General features: G+C 41.1%; 1 protein-coding gene across 1 annotated transcript; it reads right to left on the bottom strand.

Moving 5' to 3' along the window:
* Positions 1–1,232: 1,232 nt before the first annotated feature.
* LOC131464355 (alpha-tectorin-like) lies at positions 1,233–12,969 on the bottom strand. Its single transcript, XM_058636791.1, has 24 exons — positions 12,902–12,969; positions 12,787–12,810; positions 12,262–12,377; positions 11,338–11,616; positions 11,155–11,250; positions 10,885–11,050; positions 9,791–10,191; positions 9,129–9,705; positions 8,455–9,038; positions 7,801–8,353; positions 7,118–7,716; positions 6,864–7,018; positions 6,086–6,489; positions 5,773–5,969; positions 5,225–5,614; positions 4,830–5,113; positions 4,336–4,613; positions 4,097–4,216; positions 2,950–3,134; positions 2,694–2,854; positions 2,093–2,344; positions 1,842–2,001; positions 1,648–1,750; positions 1,233–1,554 (listed from the first exon to the last, which is right to left on the bottom strand). The coding sequence occupies exons 1-24, from the start codon at positions 12,945–12,947 to the stop codon at positions 1,460–1,462; spliced, it is 6,225 nt and encodes a 2,074-aa protein (XP_058492774.1). The 5' UTR covers positions 12,948–12,969; the 3' UTR covers positions 1,233–1,459.
* Between the last annotated feature and the right edge of the window lie 7,406 nt (positions 12,970–20,375).

Below are 20,375 nucleotides of genomic sequence, written 5' to 3'. Positions count from 1 at the left end.
TCTGACTTTATTTTCAGAATTTCTGACTTTATTCTCAGAATTTCTGACTTTATTCACAGAATTTCTGACTTTATTCACAGAATTCCTGACTATTCTCAGAATTTCTGACTTTATTCACAGAATTTCTAACTTTATTCTCAGAATTTCTGACTTTATTCTCAGAATTTCTGAATTTATTCACAGAATTCTGACTTTATTCTCAGAGTTTCTGTCTTTATTCTGAGAATGTCTGACTTTATTTTCAGAATTTCTGACTTTATTCACAGAATTTCTGACTTTAAACTCAGGATTTCTGACTTTATTCTCAAAATTCTTTAAGTCAGAATTCTGAGAATAAAGTAAGCACTCCATATATTTTTTTCATGTGTGGCCCTAATCCTCTTTGTAAATTAGCCCTGAGGGATAAAACATGGTCTAAAATGAAAAAGCATAGTGAGGGGACAGCAGCCCTCTGTGCACCTCCACTAAATTGTGTAATTCATCGCTAAATACTCTTGGTAACATCTTCTTCTTCTTTGGCCTGGCTTATTGGAAACCAGGTGACGCTGCATATCTTCAATTACAAAAGCAACTGAGGTCATTGCATGAGGTGGAACGGATGTTAGCCAGCGTTGAGTGAGCATAGAGTGGTGGTAAGGCGTGTGTCACAGAGGGAGGCCGTGAGTGACATTAGGGACTAGGGGACTGAAAGTACAAGGACACTGCAGCTGTCTCTCAAGCGGGTACACTCTTTCCTTTCTCATTGTGATGCTGATAACACTCTTTTTATGCCTGGGCTGCAGCCAAGCGGAAGGGGTGACTTCATCGTAGAGACAGCTGCGAGGGGAGGTGGAGGAGTTAGCATGGGACGCAGGTGCTGCTGGGTTTTGAAATGGCAAAATGGCGGCTGTTCGCACGTAGCATTCATAAAGAAGGTTTATTTATCTGCAGAGAAAGTGTTTGGGAAACACAGATCTGAACAAATAAGTGAGAAAGTCTAATTACTAGTATATTATTATACTACACTGTACCTTTCTGTATTGTAACAGTACCACTGAAATTCTTCCTCAAACCTCTCTTATGTCTCCAATACCTCGGCTACAAGCACCATAGATGTTATGGATCAGGACTACGATCATCTATTGGTTTTTATGACGTATGGCTTGGAGGCGGTGTTGTATTGATTTGTGATTTCTTCTTGACATTTAAAAGTTCCCATGAAACAAACAAAAAAAAAAAGATCGGACACAAAATAATTTGAAAATAAAGTTTTAATGTTAATCACACACTTGATTTGATTATAAGAATCCCAACAAAAGAAAACACACTCATTTACTAACGATATGTAAAACATTAGTGCCCCCTACTATTGCAAAGTTGTGAACACAAACACACATTACTGATTTTTGGATGGATATGACTGGAAACACAAATAAATGAACCTTGAACCTCACAAAAACAATCACCGTCTTTGGTCATCTCAGATCAGAACTTTGGCCACCAGGAAACTGATGAGCAGGGTCAACAATGGGGCCACCTGGCCTGGGCTGTGGTTTTCAAGCCTGATGACTCGGGCTGGAACAGAAGAACCACAGGTTAGAAAAAGATGAACTGATAAAGCTCAGTCTCATCTATAACATGATGACAGTTAAGCGCCAGTTAAGTTACCTTCCCTGGTTGCCCTCGTGTGTAGTGGTCCGACTGAGATGCTTGTCATATCTTCAGAGGACACATCCCTCTCAACACGTCTGTGGTGACCCGGGTAGCAGTGCTGCAGGATAACAACAGTGGAGGTTACTAAAAATGCACTGTGCCGTTAAAAGTCTTTCCTTCTTCATGCAACAAACACACTTGATACGTACAGCTGTGCAGTTGTTGTGTCTCAGAAGACAAAGTTGGACGTTACAGTGCAGGTAGATGGACGAGAAGTTGGTGAAAGTGAACATGTCGAAGGAGAAGCGGGACACGGTGGAGACGCCATTCTGATGCAGCTGTACTGTGCCATCTGCTGGATTAGGACACCTGGAAGACACGGATGGTGGAACAAGTTAAACCAATCAAGAGTAGGAACTCGGCATGATTCAATGTGGAGTTGCTACACTTCATTACTTACTCGTCCTGAAGGAGATCCCACTTCACAGGGTAGTTGGCCGAGTTTACTGGTGTGGCCCAACAGTTTTCCAGAATGCTAGAAATCTGACGCTCGTCGACGCCTTCTGTTCGCACCTCAATGTACAACCTTTGGTCGATTTCCATTTCAATGTTGCTGCTACTGCTGAGCGGGAAGCGGAAGGCGGAATCTCGGTAGGGGATCATTCTGACTCGATAGCGGCCGGCGCCGGCTGGAAGCTTCTTGCTCACGATGCTGTGGAGAAACAACATTCAGGTAAATGGGATTTACATTTAAGAAGAAACGCTACATGAACATGTAAAATTCTTGATGAGAATGCAATATTATTTCGTTAGAACTTTTGGAAACTAAATGTATTTTTTTATTTAAATGTAATGAAGGTGTTATTATATTATATTATATTATATTATAGGTTAAGTTAGCAGTTACCATCATCATCCAAAAGCATGACTGCTGTAGAAATGAATTGTACATCATTGTGAAATGTACAAATGGAGAAATTCCACTATTATTATTATTATTATTACTCATGCTTCATATGAAAGTTGTGAAATTGTTATATTCAAGGAGATGGTATTGTCACCTTTCTACAGGGTTGATGCCCACATCCATAGACAGGGCCTGATACAGAGGGTATACACAGCAGAAACGGAGATGGATATTCCTTTCGCGGCTGATCAGACCATCGTGAGGATCTACGTCACCCTGGATGACATTCTCATACATGAAATGGCTTCCGTTGCTCTTTAAATTGAAAAGACAAAGTGATATAAGTTGATGGGAACAGCTGCATTATACTTTTATACTGATAACATACAGTAATCGTGCGGAGACTGTACCTTGAGAACCGTCCCGCACAGCTCGGCATCATTGTTATATTGGAACACCAGTCGACCGTCCTCGATGGTACCTTGACAGGAGTGGTCTTGGAGATGGAGTGCGCTGGAGTGGAAGCCAGCCTCAAACAGCTGGCAGCGGGACACAGACATGATGCCTGTGCTACTGGCACAAGTGATTGAAGAGTCTATGAAGTGGAGAAATAAAGCAGCAATTCATATTGGGCCAATGCCTGGTGTTTGTGTGTTTCAAAAGTGTTGTTTATAATGCCAAACGCAGAGCAAGTACAGTTGTGAGTGTAATGATGCATCAGAAAATGGGTCAAGGACAATCACCTCAGCTTATGGCCGTGATAAAATTGATTCAACATCGTTTTTTACAGAGCTACATTATCTATATATGATGTTTAACTGCTTGTCCAACTTTTAGCTCTGTTATCAAACGCAGCCTGTTTTAATTTTTCCCACGTAATGCAAGTGCTACACTATTTGGAAAGCTCGCTGAAATGCCAGCAGTTCAAAGTAGATAATAGCGTCTAAGTTAAAGTCACAAGAAATGAATGTAGATGAAAGATGAAATAAACAAGTGACTATCGAAGAGAAAAGTATTTGTTTCAACATATGTTACTCGAAACCTTACACCCCAGTATTTTCCTATATTTACTTTGTAACATTGTTTGTCCAGATCTGGTGCTTTTTGTTGTCTTGCAGCAAAAAAGACCCTTGTTCTTAGTTCCTTAGTTTGTCTTGTTTTCTCTCCATTGACCATTGTCTGTCCAATAATAATTGTGCAAAATTGCAACAAGGAAATGCTATAATAGTGTTTTTATTTACAGTGTATAATATGTACTAACGCTGGGAAAGGGCTATAACGCCGAGAAAATAACACAAACAGCTGCTGTTTGTTTCTAGACCTCACTCGCAAACTCTACATTGGGAGTGAGACAGGACAGTTTTTTAGATAAGGTGTCACTATCAGTAACCACTGTATTACTCATCCTAATTATAATAACTGAAGAAGCCTAATGGATGAGAGTTGAAGGCAAGCTATCAACTTACTTCAACCAAGTCTAATTGCCTACAGCTAACTCCTTAAGTCATAATCAATATGATCATCTGGAAAACAGAGCTTAAGTGGATATGGCCTCACCATAGCTCTCATTGTTGGCTCGATGATGGTTTTCGTCACAGAAGCAGCCGTACACGCCGTCCTGCTCGCCACACCACTCATACTCTGTGCAGTTCAAGTTTTCACAGGGGTCTGACTCAGCTGTGGAAATAGCAGAATATCTGTAAGAAAACGTATCTTTCCCCTCGACGTTGGACAAATGATCACGTTTATTCATTTGTTTCCTATCATGTTTTTCGATTAGCCAAGTACAAACATACCACAGTGCAAAGCCGGGCGCCACTCAGGGATGTCCAAACCCAACACTGAGCATGTTCTCTCATAGGCTGAGATGGCACTACACAGCATGCCATTGGCCGGAGTGTAGAGGCAGAGATCATAGACACAGGAAGTGAAAAACGGTTGTGGGTCAGAGTGCAGGTGGCAGGCGCTGAACGGGCCTGTTGTGTTTGTAATGACACTGCAGAGTGCAGTGTATTCTTCCCTGTAGATGCAGTTGTTCAGTCGATTATCATCCCGTTGATCAGTCAGTCCGCATCTGGAAAAGACATTATACACGCGTCACTCGATGTCTTTGTTAACTTTGCCACAGCATACGTTCCTGTTATTTTGTACTGTTGTCATTGTGCCTTTGGGCATGGCTGATTGTTTTCGAGTAAATTGGATATTTACTCGATGGAGGGACAAGTTTTCAACTGACAATGACATTATAATGGTGGATTATCATACACCATTTGCTTTCATAACAGCTCACCGTGGTTGGCTTGTGGGTGCCTTCCAGCTGTGCCCAAACTCATAGTCATTTCGTGCCAGAGTCCCATTTGGCAAGACTTTGTCATCTGCAGGATTATTGTTGAAATTTCCACACATCCCCGAGACTCTGTTTCGATGAATTTGGCTAACTCTGACCAGTAGTGTACTTCTGCCATCAAATTGGACGACCATGTCATTGGCATCGACCACTACGTAGCTTCCCTGCCTTGAAACTCTTGCAAAGTTTGCTACGTTTATGGGAAGAGATACTTCACTTCCATTTACCTGGAGGAATGAGATAATAGAGACAGAAAAAAATCACAAAAGGAAAGAGGAATTTCTACCAATGTTTACAAAATGAATTTCATTTATTCTTGGAATTAATTTGGGACTTACTGTCACAATTTTGTTGGATCCAATCCTTACATATACATTGTCTGTTTGATTTAACAGATGTATATCTACCGCTGATACAAACGACACATGGTTGTTGCCGCGGTGCTTGTTGGTGGCTGCAACCTTAAACTGGTTGCTACTAGTGCTGTGGCTCTCACTGATGATGTAAGAGCATGTGCCCTGGAAATGAGCCAGTGCTCCATCATAGGTGACATAGTGTGGGTCCCCCCATACAGTGCAAGTAGTCATTGCATCAAAGCAGCCCAGATTGCCCTCTCTGATGGTGCACTCTTGTGCAGGCGTGCAAGATGCGGCGGAGCAGCGCAGGTCATTGGGGGCGTGACATTCACATCGCTCAGAGCAACCCTCTGTCCAAAAGGATTCACCAGCCTGCAACACGTGGGAAATTGAACATCAGATACAAATACAATGAAAATTGCTGTTTAGAGGAAGTGAAGGGGTAAAAAGGTCTTGGCTAAGGGTCAATCACCATATGTGCAAAATTCATCACTATCCAGACAATTTCACAAAACAGTGATATGACTTACATTGTAGTAGAAGCCATCATATTGGCAGCCACAGTCTTCCACAGGGACACACGTTGTTCCACTCCTGAGGAAGCCCTCATCACAGAAGCAACCCTCAGAGCAAACCTGCTCACAGGTGGCATCAACACTGCTGGCACAGGTGTGGCCACAGTCGGTACCACACAGCTCATAATGACTGTTGGCTGGACAGCTCAGGCCTTAATAAAACAGAAAGGAAAGTGCCATACCATTAAGATTGAAGTAAGCAGCCCTTCAAGGGAATTGGTAGATTTCTGTTATTACTTTTCACCGATGCATTGCCTAGTTGACTTACCGCACGTGGTGTTCTGTCTCCAAGGGTAGATTCGAACATTGGCTGATTGACAGGCACTGACATATGCTTGAATGGACCTGCACAGAATATCGTTGCCCCGATTTCCCCCCGACACACAAATGTCAAACACACAGTCGTCGAAATATGGTGTCGGTTCCACCTCGTCGTGGCAGAAGCTGAAGGGGCCGTTGGTAGCTTTGATCACTTCACACTGAATTCTAGCAGGGAGATCGTCGGTGCACCGAGGGCATGAAGAACCACAGCCGTCACTACAGGTGTAGTTACCTGCTACCTTCCAAGCTGTTCCAAATTCATCTGGAGTGGTGACAATTGAGCCAGATGGGGTGCGGAAGTCATCATTCACGTTCCCATTGAAGTTCCCACACAGTCCACATGTGTGTCCTCTATAATAAAAATAATTATCAATGAAAAAATAATGAATTTATATATTACTCAGCAAACAAATAAATTAATGAACAATTCAATAAATTATGATTTATTTAAATTACTTCTTTTCAAAATTAGTAATACACAACATGTTGTTGCAGTGCAACATGTTAACCTCAAATATACACTAAAAACATAACTATGGGTCGTATTCAGGGGTTGGCCAAAACAACCCATAGTTGCGTTTCAGTTGGAGGACAAGTTGGTTAACTCAGTATAAAGTCCATGAATTCCAATATAAAACTAGTAGTAGAAATCCTTCTCAGGTTTCTCCTTCTAGTCATCAGAGCTTAGATAAGCAGATTTCTTGAGTGATTTGAGCTGTACATACCTGTAATTTGGTGGCACTGAGATGGACACTGTACTCCATCCATCGTATGTGACACTGAGGCCAAAATCAGCATTTATAAATGTGCGAGATCCACTTGCAAAGACAGACACATTTCCACTCAGGAGAACTGGCAGATTTGCAGTTATTCCATTTATCTAAAACATTAGAAACACAAAATTGGAATAAGAATACATTTTCAACATAATAATAACTCTACTCTAGATCACAAAGGTTTAAGCATGGGTTTAACTCACCTCAACCACACCTCTCCTGTCTCTAGACATGTGCATTTGGTAGCCCAACACATTGACAAAAACCTCAGATGTAACTGAAACTGTCAATCCACTCCATGGCTCGTTCTTGGCTTCCACTGAAAATTGTTGGAGTCTGCCTGTGTCATTACAGAGGGTTGCTAGAACATAGCGGCAGGTTCCTTGGAAGTCATAGGCCTTATGATCAAATGTAAGGTAGTGGGGGTCTCCAGAAGCAGAGCAGGTACCATGAGGATTGGAATGGCAACCAAAGTCACCCCCCACCACACGGCAAGACTCTTGGGGCCCACAGGAACTTGCAGTGCAATGCACTATTCCAGTTGTCCCATTACAGCTACATGACCTCTGACATTCCTCACCGTCCCAGAACTGTTCACCACTTTGACGATAGCGTCCATTGTAATTGCATCCACAAGATGTTGGCGGCACACACTGGTTGCCATTGAGGATGAAACCACTATCACACTGGCATCCCTCCTGGCACACAGTGTCACAGGTGAAGGGGAAAGAGAGGCTGGGGCAGGTGGAGGGACAAGGACTTTCACAAAGTGCATAGTGGCTGTTTAGAGGGCAAGCTTGTGCTGGAAAAAACAGGTAAATACAAAAAAGGTTAACACATATTTTGCAATGTCCAGAGGTTATTTAACAGAGGAAAGAGTGCTTACCACAGCCAGTTACATTCCTCCAGTGCTCCAAGGTTACACCCTTCTGTTGACACATTAGTACATAGTCTCGTAGGACCTCACATCTGGCTGACGCTGGATCTCTAGTGGCTATAAGGGTCTCGGTGCACACCTCCATGTACTGCTGTGGGTCTACCATGGGCCAACACTGGGTAAACGGCCCATCTCGTGAGCCAATAACTCCACAGTACTCATGAGAGGTGAAATTTGTCCTGGAATTATCATGTACACGTTCTACACAGTGTGCAGAAAGGGAACCATCTCGCCAGCTGTCTCCAAAGGCCTGAGAGCTGTTGACCAGAACGCCATTGGGTGTGCGGAAGTCATCATATGAGTGACCATTGTAGTTACCACAGAGTCCCCCCAGTGAACCATTGTAGACACCAGGTGCAGTGATGCGCACAAAGTGAGGCCAGACTGTCTGCACAGTCACACCAAAGGAGGTGCGGATGATGATGCTGTAGGTGCTGGTATGGTAGATTTGGATGCGGTTTGATGCTGAGTTGAAAGGTAGTTTGATCAGCTGACCGTCAACCTATGGGGTCATTTTAAAATCAAGACTCAGATAATCAACCATTTTTGGGCAAAAAAAAACATATCCCTGATCATTGTGTCACATTAATTGTTGTTTCTTACCTGAACTGTGCTTTGGTTTGCCATCTCAATGGAGACATGTGTTCCCTCTGCCTCAAATTTGAGTAACCTGGCAAAACTTTGGTGGCCTCTGGGCACTTTTTCTGCCGTTACCATAAAGTGAGGGTGACTTAACAAGCCCATTGCCTTGGCAAGAGTCAGGCGACATGCTCCAGGATACTGGTATGTCAGTTCATCAAATGTATGATATGACCCTGGGCCCCTTATCCAGCACGTTGCATAGCTGTTAGGTCTGCATCCTCTTTCTCCTTCCTCCACCCTACATGATTCAAGTGGACCACAACTATGCGAGTGACAGGTCATGGTGCCTACCCGGCAGCTGCAACGTCTCCCACAGTCATCACCTAGGATCACAGTTTCTCCAGAGCTGTAGTATTGACCCTCAAAGTTGCAGCCACAATCGGCATTAGGGACACAGACCCCAGCACTAAGGATGTAGCCTGAATTGCAGATGCAGCTCTCCTGGGCAGGGAGAGGGCAATTGTTGGTGGAATTGGGATTGACACAAGTAGCTGGACATCCTGTTCCTTGGGGCTCAAAATGGCTGTTGGCTGGGCAGGGGATTTCTAGACAAAAAATAATGATAAAATAAGATTGACCTCATGGAATTATTAAAGATGTATTTTGAAATGATGTTGAATGATTGACAAACATACCACAGAAGCCCTGTCTCCTCCAGCTTGGCAACTGGATGCCATTCCGCTGACACTGACTTGCATAAACGTGAAGGGCTTGACATAGAAGGGGCTGGTACCCTCCTCCAACACACAGATCATACACACAACTCTCGACAGCATGCTCTGGTGAAATGGTTCGATTGCAAGCAGCAAATGGCCCAGAGGGGTCTCGCAGGATACCGCAATGATCTGCGTTGCTGTATAAAGCTGTCTGCTGTGCAGAACAGGAAGCACAGTCTGAACCTCTGCATTGGACCTCACAGCCAACCTCAGTGTCTCCTGGTGCTCGCCAGCTGTTGCCAAAAACCACATCAGAGGTCACAATTTCTCCACTGCGAGTTCTGAAATCATCGCTCGGGTCGTTGGTGAAGGTTCCACAAAGGCCACAGGTACCATTCTGGTAAGTGTAGGGCACACTGATTCTGACATAATGATATGCATCATAAGACACCTCCAAGCCAAAGTCTGCACTGATGACCACACCAAATCCTGACTGATAAACCTGGACAGTGCCATTGCTTAGAGAGAATGGAGTGGATTGAAAGTTTCCATTGACCTGTCAACACAGACACAAACAAAGAAATCAGCGTAACAAAGATCCAGACAAAAATACTGCAACAAGAAGATAGTCATATGCTAACCTTAGCCCTCCCACGGTGTCCTTTGACGAGCTCAATAGTTTGATTGTAGACGACCACTCGAACCAGTTTTGTCCAAGAGACTCGCGTGCTTCCCCGGTGCTCATTTTTGCCCTCCACTCGATAGTAGGGCAACTCACGACCACATTGTTCTGAGAGAACATACATGCATGTCCCCTGAAAATGAAACACGCCCCCATCAAAGGGGTAGTAATGAGGATCACCACTGACGACGCAGGTGCGTCTCTGCACTGTCCTGCAGGCAAACTGAAATGTAGTTGGTCGGCAGATTTGGGAAAAGCCGCAGGGTTGTCTGGAACACTGCAGGCCAGCTGAGGTACAGGTGCACTTCTGTGCACAGGTGCTGTCACTCCAGAATGAGTCTCCGACCTGCAAAGGTTCACCTTTAAAGAAAATTAAAAATATATATATATTATATTATATTATATTATATTATAATGAGAATGAAGAAGGATGAGACAAAATAAATGTGATAAATGATATATGCAGTATTGCACTTTTGGTTGTACAGCATGACAGAAATAATAACAAAATAATAATAATGATTAGAAGATGAATAATAATAATAGTAATAATAACAGTAGTGATAATAATATTAACAATAATAATAATAATTATTATTATAATTACTACTATGGGCAGCATTGCTATTCTTCTTCTGATTTGCATTGTCCCTCATCAAATAAAGTATTTTTCTTCTTCTATGGGTTTAACTGCGGCTTGAGTCCATGATGTTGCATTACTGCCATCTTCTGGAATTAGAAAACTCCTGCAGTACCCAGTTCATGACATTCTTTCTCCTCTCATCTCATCAGTCTCATCCTCTCATCTCATCAGTCTCATCCAAAGAGTAAAGTGGTGACAAAAGGAGGATGTCCTAACCATTTGATATTAAGTAACTTTTGCCTACTAACATATACCAATATAAATCAATTAGCGTTAAGAGGCTAGAGTAAACATCTGCGTTGAGATGTTTCTGACTCTTTAGATGGCGTGGTTATGTTTTGTTTAGACAATTTATGGCAAAACAATAATTACAGCAAATAATAGTGATCACCTTGTGGCTTTGACCATACCTTCATAAGTGCATCCTCTTGAACCATGGTCTGTTTGGAAGGCCCAGCGTCCAGGTACATTTACATTGCTTTGCGTGCGGAAAAGCGAATTAGTGCCTGTTGCACTTGAAGTGAATGATCCATTGATGGTTAAATGGTGTGAAGAATGTATTGTGTCATATCCAGCCTGGAAATAGAGAGATTTGATGAAATGTACCTCTTCTTCTTGTACATTACCAATTAAAGCATTCCGATCTTACAGCAATGTGACATTATTTTTTAGGCTCTAACCTGGATATTGTGTCTTGTGTCAGCTATCGGCCCATAGTTCATCAACACAAATGAGTGCCTGCCACCGGAGATGAGGACTGCTTGGGCTGTTGATTGCTTAAAGAAATGGTTCAAATTGAAATTGCTGAAATACACTTACCCAGTAGTATTATGTATTAACGTGTTTAAAACAAGTTGACTTACTGTGCCACTTCTCGAGTAATAGGCCACTTGATACCATGTTGCAACGAAGACCCACTGGGCAGTAAAGCTCAGTCTTGGAAAGTAGGTGTTAATGTCTCGCGTAGCTTGTTGGAGGACGCTGCCGGAAGTGTATTGAATGTAGTAGATGTGACCGTTACCCCTGTTGTCCAAATCTGTCCACATGGGAGCAATGATGTCTCTGCTTCCACGAATTGGAAACCGTTGCGGTACGTATTGGCCGAATGAACTATTAAAGGTCAGGTGTCCGTTATGGTTCACCTACGAAACACACAGTATTGACATACAATCAAAGTGCATATTGCCAAACTACAGCCTTATTGTATGTCATCAGATATCAATATTTATTGCAAAATTACTTAAAGGAGACATATTGGTAGAGCAGACGGATCTATTACACTCTCAAAATGTATATTTATATCAAGTAACACCCACCAGAAACACCACTATCACCGTTAAAGTTTGTAGTGGCGTAAAGAGGCCGAGCAAAGTCAGCCGTGAACTTTTCTGGTATAACGAAATTAGATTAAGACAGAGCAGGAGATAAGGTGACTCTAAATATCATTATTTCATTTTCTATTCTATTACTATTTCTATTACGCTGGTCAAAATTCCTCAGCTCCACTCCCATCACATACCCTGGTATATACTGTGCAGTAGAATAGTATTTCAAGTACCAGCAGAGGAAGTTGGTGTACCACTGGTGGTACACAAACCACCAGTTTGAGAACCATGACATTACAACCTACTATGGGGGCACTTGCTCTTGTCTATGAGTTTGTCACATCTGTGAATGTAAAAACAACTAACTGCCCACAACAAACCAAAATACTGCTTAAATATCAGTAACATTTAATCAAGGTTATACATTTCAAAAGGCCTTCGAAATAAAGAATGTTTACGTACATAAATCTGATTATACGACCGTCCGAAGTAGGGAAAGGTTCGCTGCAGGGCAATCCGAGGTGAACTTCCATCGTCTGATCGAGAGCTTTGTGTACCAGTGACTGTGTAGAGGGGCCCTAGGAGAACCAAAACAAAAGGCACATTAAAAAATATACATATATATATGTATATATATATGTATATATATATATATATATATGTATATATATATATATATATATATATGTGTAGAATTACCACAATGGCCCTATTATGACATTTGAATTTCAAAATCGAATCATTAATATCCATGTGTTTTTGTGGACTCAAGTAAGCTGCCAATACAATAGATCCTGACACTCTCTCATTCAAAGCCAAAAAAAACCATTCCTACTGTCAAACAGGAAAAACAATGGGATTAGTTGTAATTCTGTGGTTATGGGTAAACGCCTGCTGTTAAATGTGCTTTGAGCGTCTGATCTTTCACCTCATTTTGTGATTGGTTTGTAAATTTATATAAATATATAAATAGAAGCTTCAACTTACCCGAAGCTTGAGGTGTCACCGTACCTATTAAAACAAATTGACATCAAAAGAGAGGTCAGTTAATGAGTCTATATGCGTTCAAATAAATGAAAGATGATTTAAATCAAACACTTACTTATCATCACCAAAAGCAGCAGCGGCAACAGCATTTGATTTGCCATTTTGTAAAGCTCAAATTTCAAACCTGCAGTTCAGATTCAGATATTGTCATTTTTATTGACCACACATGCGTTCACATGCGTCACAAAACACAACAATAGTGCATCAGATAAAATCACTTCAAATATCACAGGTACATCGCATATGTAAGAAAAGTGATAACATTTTTGCAATATAGGACTGAATGTTAATTTCATGTTGTAGTATTAAATGTGAAAAATGCAGAGGATTAAGACACGGTGATTTTATTTATATAAGTGCAATGATTTCAATATCTTTTATTGATATAAAAAAAAAAACATTTTAAAATATCCAGATCAACATTTAATCTCTGCACCATTGCAGCATGTACAGTGGATAAGGTTTTTTTTTTTTTTTAACTAAACTCAATCTTTTCCTGTATAAAGATAATTAAATTAAAATGAAAAGTCACCAATAAAAGTTTAAAATTCTATTTAAAAATGTAAAACTCTCACTAAAATAAAAATACAGTGGGAATTTTAAAGCAAAAAGTAATGATTTACAAATTGAGTGAATTACCTGCTCCAAACACTGCTGTGCCCTCCAATAGAAGACTGCAGTGCAGGACCAGGGCTTTATACATTGAAAGCTGGCACAGCTCCATCCACCTGTGGCAAGACCAGTTTATAGGTATTTTAAATGGGGAAAAAAATCTCATTGCTTCCTCATAACAAGTGTTCTCATTATAAGCGTGGAGGACAATAGTGAATAACAGGGGAAACAAAAGGGTGGGTGGGGGCAGTGCTTAATAAATAACAGCAACATAGACATTTAGAAAAACAACACCGCAGACAGAACTGGAAGAACGCAGAAGAAATGGCCAAAATGAATGAGTAAAAAGAAAAGATTAAAAGAAAAATGTCAGTGTGAGATACAGCACACAAACTAGAACCCTAGTTCTACAGCTTTAGATATATCCATTTTTACATCAGATCTATTTGAACATATCTGATATTTAGGGTGTTTTGGCCGATTAGAACTGTGTGTTTCCGGATTTTTAACTGTGGAGGGCGGCATTTATCCTCTCGGTGTGCTGACTGCAGCCGGAATTTATTAGGAAACGAAGAAGGGGAACCTGTGAGTTGTGTGGGTTAGACCTTCAAACACACATTTATTTGTCGGTGTTTATAGGTCACATATTCAGGTTTTTGTTGAGTCAAAGTTATGATTCATTTTATCATAACATTTTTTTTTATCGCATTTTTAGTAGCAATAATTGGACAGAAGTCACAACATTTCACCATTTTTTTCTTTTTTTAACCATTTAATGCAGATTTTAGTTTGGAGCTAATTCTCTCTCATACTGCACAGTCTTTCCATATAAACTTATTTTTGACTTACTATTCATGCCATTATTTATGAGAGAGCGACTTCGGGTTTGAAGTTAGATGATGTCAAAGTGGTCGTCATGTGTGCAGTCAGGGTTTGATGTAACAGCGAGAGGCCGCGATAGGACGGGGGGACGTTTTTGATCAGCGGCCACAAATGAGAAGGGAAACGTGGATGTGCAATCATCTCCAAAACCTTTTTTCCTCCTGCGAAGGAATAAGGAAACGCGCTGTGGCTTAAAGCCTTGAATTTGAATAAGCCACCAAAAGCATCCCTGTGTTTCACTTAAACTCAAAGATTATCCGGAACCAGAGACGTGTTTACACTATTAAATGTCAGTAAAACCTCCGAGGTGACATCAGCGGCTGCCGGTAAAACCGCAGCTAATTATGGGTTATGTTAGTGTCTGAGTTATATCAACTATATATATGTAGTTGTGTCATTAAACCGGGTTATTATATATTGACAACCTTTTTGTTATCTCTTTATTTGCATATGCATTTAATTTCATTTGACCGTGGATTTCATTTAACCTCGTACGTTTTTATGAGGCCACTTCCTCATGTCGTCCTGCCACTCCGTAATATTACTTGTAGCCTACATGTAACTGCACAGATAAACCGCATTCTCACTTAGATTTCTTAACAGACTTTTTCTTTCTCTTTCTCTCTGAGCAGCTAAAACACAGATTTTATCTACGGGTCATTGGTCGGGGACAGTAAGAGATCCAAACAGTGACAAACACTTGTCTCTTGCTGGGAAAGGCGGCCTAACTTCAAGATAACTCATATCACAGCCATGTGTTCGCTGAGGTTGCTTGCCGGTCTATAGGTGCAGGGGTTTGCAGCTAGATGCAGAGACGCTCACTGTGTTAGTTCTGCGTACAACCACACTGACCAAAAATATCACTTTAAAAGCAGGCTGTGGTTGAATTGTTTTCAAATAATAAAGGCGAGTTCGATTTAATTTGAAGATAAAAGAGATAATACGAAAGTAAGACTCTTAAGTGTTCCGTGTCACGCCCCAACTTGTTTTGCTTTTACAAAGAAGTTCATTTTGTTTCGTTTCATGGTCTCTGGCAAAAACCAAAAGAGCAAAGTCAAGTTAATCCCAACCACAATAACAACAGCAAATTTCCTTTTCTGTCGTGCAGGTGCAGCTCCACAAGGTAAAACATGGCCTTTCACAGCCAACGCAGCACCTGTACCATGTTGCCAGAGGTTAGTGGTTCAGATTCTTCTTGTTTAGCATTCACAGTTGTTGTGGTTAAGGATAAGGTTGCAACAGTTAAAACATAATAAGGATTGTAGTAATTAACAACTAAAGCAATTGCCAGCTACTTTTCTAATGGATTAAACATTGATTATTGGTTTGTGGTTTTATATAAATATATTAAAAAAAATAAAAAAAATAATATATATATATGTGTATATATATATATATATATATATAAGTGTGTGTGTGTATACATAGGAATTCTGTGATTTCAGCTTTGGTTTGTTTTAGGATTGTTGTTTTTTGTTTTTTACAGTAAACTATTGTCGATTTGTAGATAAAACATTTAAGGACATTGTCATTTTAAAGTTTGGGGAAACAGAGATTGATACATTTAATGACGTTTTGCCGTTTTCGAGCATTCTATGGATCAAGCAACTAGTCAATGAATTGAGAAAATAACGAACAGATTATTCGGTAATAAAAGAAACTTGTGAGTTGCGGCCCCCGCGCGCTCTGTTGCATGTGAACCTGTGCACTGCACTGCACTGCACGCAATCAGCTTATGATATGGACATTTCTCATTTACTGGGTGTTGAAGGATGTCGCGAAGAAAATACTTTTGAAATTATTTCCCGAAACAACTCGTGCAGCTACGCCAAAGAATGGAATGAGCCCTGGCAGGAATGAGCATTTTCCGCTAAACTGCTCTGCCAACGGGAAACACAGTAGCACATGTTTAACAAACAGTAACACGCGGGTGATTCTTCTATGTCAACAGTTTGCAATTATCAGATGTATTTGTGTTACAGTTTAATTTGTACAAAAGGCTTTCTTTTTTGCGGGTCTGTTTATTTATTTTGCTTATTCTATTTTGCCTGACCGCATAAGGTGCTAGCGTATGTAAATGGTTCCATGTGACATGTTGACGTAACTAGGGATGTATACCGAGGACCGGTACTTTTTGGTATCGGTTCCTATTTGGGTCGGTACCAGAGTACCGTTAAGATTCTGCACAAACGGTACAGTTATCGGTACTTTTTTTCAGCACCAGACACTTAGAGCGCGCTCATAGTATGAAGCTAAAGGAGTGCGGCGTGTTTGATTGCTGTAACAAAGTTCATTGTGAAGCCGTTTGCTACAGTTGAATCCAAGTGGTTTAGGTAAGTAGGCAGTAGTTAGTCCACTTGAAGTCAGTGTGAGTTAATTTTGTGTTGCCTTTTCCATGAAAGTAAATATGTTGCTTTTCTTTAACAAAAACTGTTGGGGCCAAATGTGGCAGGAGAAGCGCCTCCTCTGCACGGTTCTGTTTTGAAGTATGAAGTTTTGATTTCTTCTGAGAAGCTTTTGTAATTGCATAGCTTCCGTTCTGTTGAAGCTTTGATATTACCTTGTGGTAATAAAAAAAAGTGGAATCTTTTAACATCTTATAACATCTTTATTTTTTACACAAAATTACATGTTGTTGTATCGATAAGAGTATCCATAAGTATCGGTAAGGAGTAATGGTATCAGTATTGATAAAATCCTAACGATATACATCCTTAGACATAACTATACTTTCTACTGTAGGTTCGCTTCAATCGGCTAAATTACCCAAAATAACATTTATATTTAAAGGCGACATCGAATGCTTGTATCACACATATATGTTAGTTATGGAGGTCTACTTACATATATTAACTTGTTTTCATGATTAAAAACCTCCTAATCGCTGCAAACGAGCCGATCAAAATATCTCCTCACTGACGCTCTCGTCAGCCGCGCTGTTTCAGACCAAACAGTTGCTGTGATTGGCCAGCCAACGAGAGCTTTCCTACTGTCCTGTGATTGGCCAGGTACCTGGAAGTGACGTAATAGATAGGCCAGCTCTCAGATACACAGCTCCCCCTCTGGCACGGTGGATGCTCTGCATCTCAGCAGCTACAACGAGACTAGTTCTTCTTCTTCTTCTGCGGTTGAATGTACGCAACCGGATGTGCCCGGACTAGTGCCCGCACCGGGAGGTGCTACGGTGGTGAGGATTTCTGATGACGACATCAAATTAAGGAAGTGTCGATCCGCTTCGCAGAGCCCAGGAAAACAATACAACACTAATTTCTCAGCAGTGGCTGAACTGTTTGTTCTGAAACTTTAGGGTTTCATAAACGAGGTAATGACGCAGATACACACACAAACGCAGCGTTAATTGGAGCTTCCGGTCTATGTAACCTTTAAGCATTTAGCAGACACTTTTATCCAAAGCGATAAAAGAGGAATAAGCTACATATAACTCCACTAGATAGGAACAGTGGACTGATACAGGGTGAGGGTGCCGAGGTGGATTCAAGTGTAGAAGGAGGGGGTAGGGTAAGTGCTAGGACAGATCTTGGGTTTCAAGATCTTCTTGAAGACAGACAGGGACGCCCCCCTGTTCTGGTACCGCTTGGTGGGTCATTCACCAGCGTGGAAACGACACATGAAAAGGGTCTGGATTGTCTTGTGCGGGGTGTTGGCCCCCGCCATACCACAATCCTTCGATGAACGGAGTATTCTAGGGGTAACATAAGCCTTCAGGAGAGCATTTACGGAGGTGGGAGGTGGGAGGTGGGAATAGGCGCGCACTATTCAATTCACTTTTATTTGTATAGCGCCAAATCATAACATACATTATCTCAAGGCACTGTACATAGACAACATCAAGGAGAGCAGAGAACCCCAACAGTTCTCACAAAGAGCAAGCACTAGGCATCAGTGGAGAGAAAAAACTCCCTCTTAACAGGAAGAAATCTCTGACAGAACCAGGCTCAGAGGTGAAAGGGGTGAAAGGAAAATGGAGGAGAGGTGGGGGAGAGAAAGGACAAGAGGGAGATGAGGTAGAGACAGAAGAGAGAGAGACCAGGAGCAGAAACACAACAACTGTATCGAGTTACAAGTTTATACAGTCAATGATTACATGTTTAAAGCAATACAATACAAGTGGCAGCAGAGAGTGTTGCTAAAAATTATACTGATATCGACTTTTAATTATAGCATAATAATAATGGTGATGATATGTATGATAGCAATAACCTCGAAGACTGGATCTGGATCCTGCAACCTGCAAGATGAGGATACAGGGAGAGAGAGAGCACAATTGCTTTATTTCATCTTCGAGGTTGCTGTGTTAGTTTTTTCTTGTTTAATTTTGTATCTTTTTTACTCAAGGTCTGCACACTAAGCATGTGCATGTCCAGGCACTATGACACTTCTGATTTGCACTATGGCTTATTATTTGCGCTTTGGCTTATTTTCTATTTCTGTTCTGCTCGGCCTTTTTAGTTGTTTTAAATAAAGATATTTTTGGGGTTTGTATGATTGTTGTTTGTTTTTATTACCATATTGTAATAAAGTAATTTTCTCCTTAGGTGGTCTCCTTGTTAGATAATTTCGTTTCCAGCTACAGCTATCACTTAAAATTTTACTTAAATAAATCATTTATTTAATTGGAAAATGCGTCTCTGCTTGGTCAGTATGTCATATATTTTCTGGGGTAAAATTACCCAAGTATCGTTGTCGATCCCTTTTTATTTCCCGTATAAGATCTGTGGTATGCGGTCAACAGTAATAAAGACAATCAGCGTAAGCTGTTTTTATTTCCTTTGTTGTACCGGTGTTCCTGCTCGAGCTTTGACAACTGCGTCTAATTAAATTTTTGTCATAGTTTGTCTCGTCAGACAGAACAGTGACTGGTCTTACTGTGGGTACTTTTTGTGGAATCTAATTTCACGTTTAATTAAAAACTGAACCCTGTCATTTTATTATATTTTGTAACTCCCTGCCGTAGCATGTCATGTCTGTTACCATGCTTATATTCTTAATAAAACCTGGAGTTCATCAGTGCATGGCTGTAAAATGCAGGCAGAATTACATAACATGGAGAGATTTCATATTGGGAAAACTGGACTGTTCCACCGCATTGTCGACTTGCAGAAGCAAGCAAACAATAGCATGTACTGATGAAAGGCAAATCATTTTAGTTGTCAAAATAGCTTGAGGCTCCTGTACAGCTAATTGCAAAACTGCAATCTTCTTGGCAAATCAACAGCAGTCTTTACTTTTCCTTCCAGGTTGAGCAGGCAACAAAAATTCCCTGAGGCCCACGCCCCAATTTTGGTTTGTTTGTTTCCTGATGAGGGCCAAGTTAGTGAAGCATGAAGACACGGGTGCGCAACAAAAACTGTGTGAGAGTGGATGCTTGTTTGTCCTGTCTAGGGTTTCGATATATCACCAGCGCTCCCGTGACCCTCATGTGGAGGATGAAGCGGTAGAAGATGAGTGAACTTACTTAACCCTCATTGTTCAGGTGGTACTGTATGGGGAAATCATTATGCTGCCATGACATAGCCACATGAGTACCATGGAAAAGCCTTGTCTCTTAACCCAGCCCACTGCCCAACCCAAGACCTAAATCCTTTTAGGCATGCAGAACTGTTGCAGGGCCCAAAGTCATCTGAGATAGACAAGAACGACAGTGGAAACTAGGGCTAGGCGATTATTCGATCTCGATTCGGGATCGCGATAAATTTTTGTTCGATTTCGATAATAAGCTCGGGACATATTATTCGATATTACATGCCCACTTCCCATTGTGAGCAGCGTCGCTAAAGTTCCAACCAGAGAAAGAGCAGGAAAGAAGTTGAAGAAATGAGGAAAAAATGAGCGAAGACAGCGAAAATAATCCCGAACACAGCGAAGACATTGTAAAAAAAAAGAAAGGGCAACACGACGTCAATTGTGTGGACGTGGTTTGGATACTGCAAAAGCGACCAGGACCAATAAACCTATAATGGGGTAAATGATAGAATAACTGAGTGGTTTACTACATATTGTGCAATTTTGGCTCA

This window comes from Solea solea, chromosome 8 (genome assembly GCF_958295425.1).
Source record: "Solea solea chromosome 8, fSolSol10.1, whole genome shotgun sequence".
Lineage (NCBI taxonomy): Eukaryota > Metazoa > Chordata > Actinopteri > Pleuronectiformes > Soleidae > Solea > Solea solea.
Note: the sequence above shows the minus strand (reverse complement) of the source record. Positions and strands in the feature narration are given on the sequence as shown.

Excerpts from the sequence above, each read along its gene's own strand:
- LOC131464355 (XM_058636791.1), bottom strand. The coding sequence starts at position 12,947 with ATGGCAAATCAAATGCTGTTGCCGCTGCTGCTTTTGGTGATGATAA. Across the intron at positions 8,354-8,454 it reads CAAACCAAAGCACAGTTCAG|GTTGACGGTCAGCTGATCAA; the intron begins GTAAGAAACAAC and ends ATGACCCCATAG. Across the intron at positions 5,114-5,224 it reads GATCCAACAAAATTGTGACA|GTAAATGGAAGTGAAGTATC; the intron begins GTAAGTCCCAAA and ends TCATTCCTCCAG.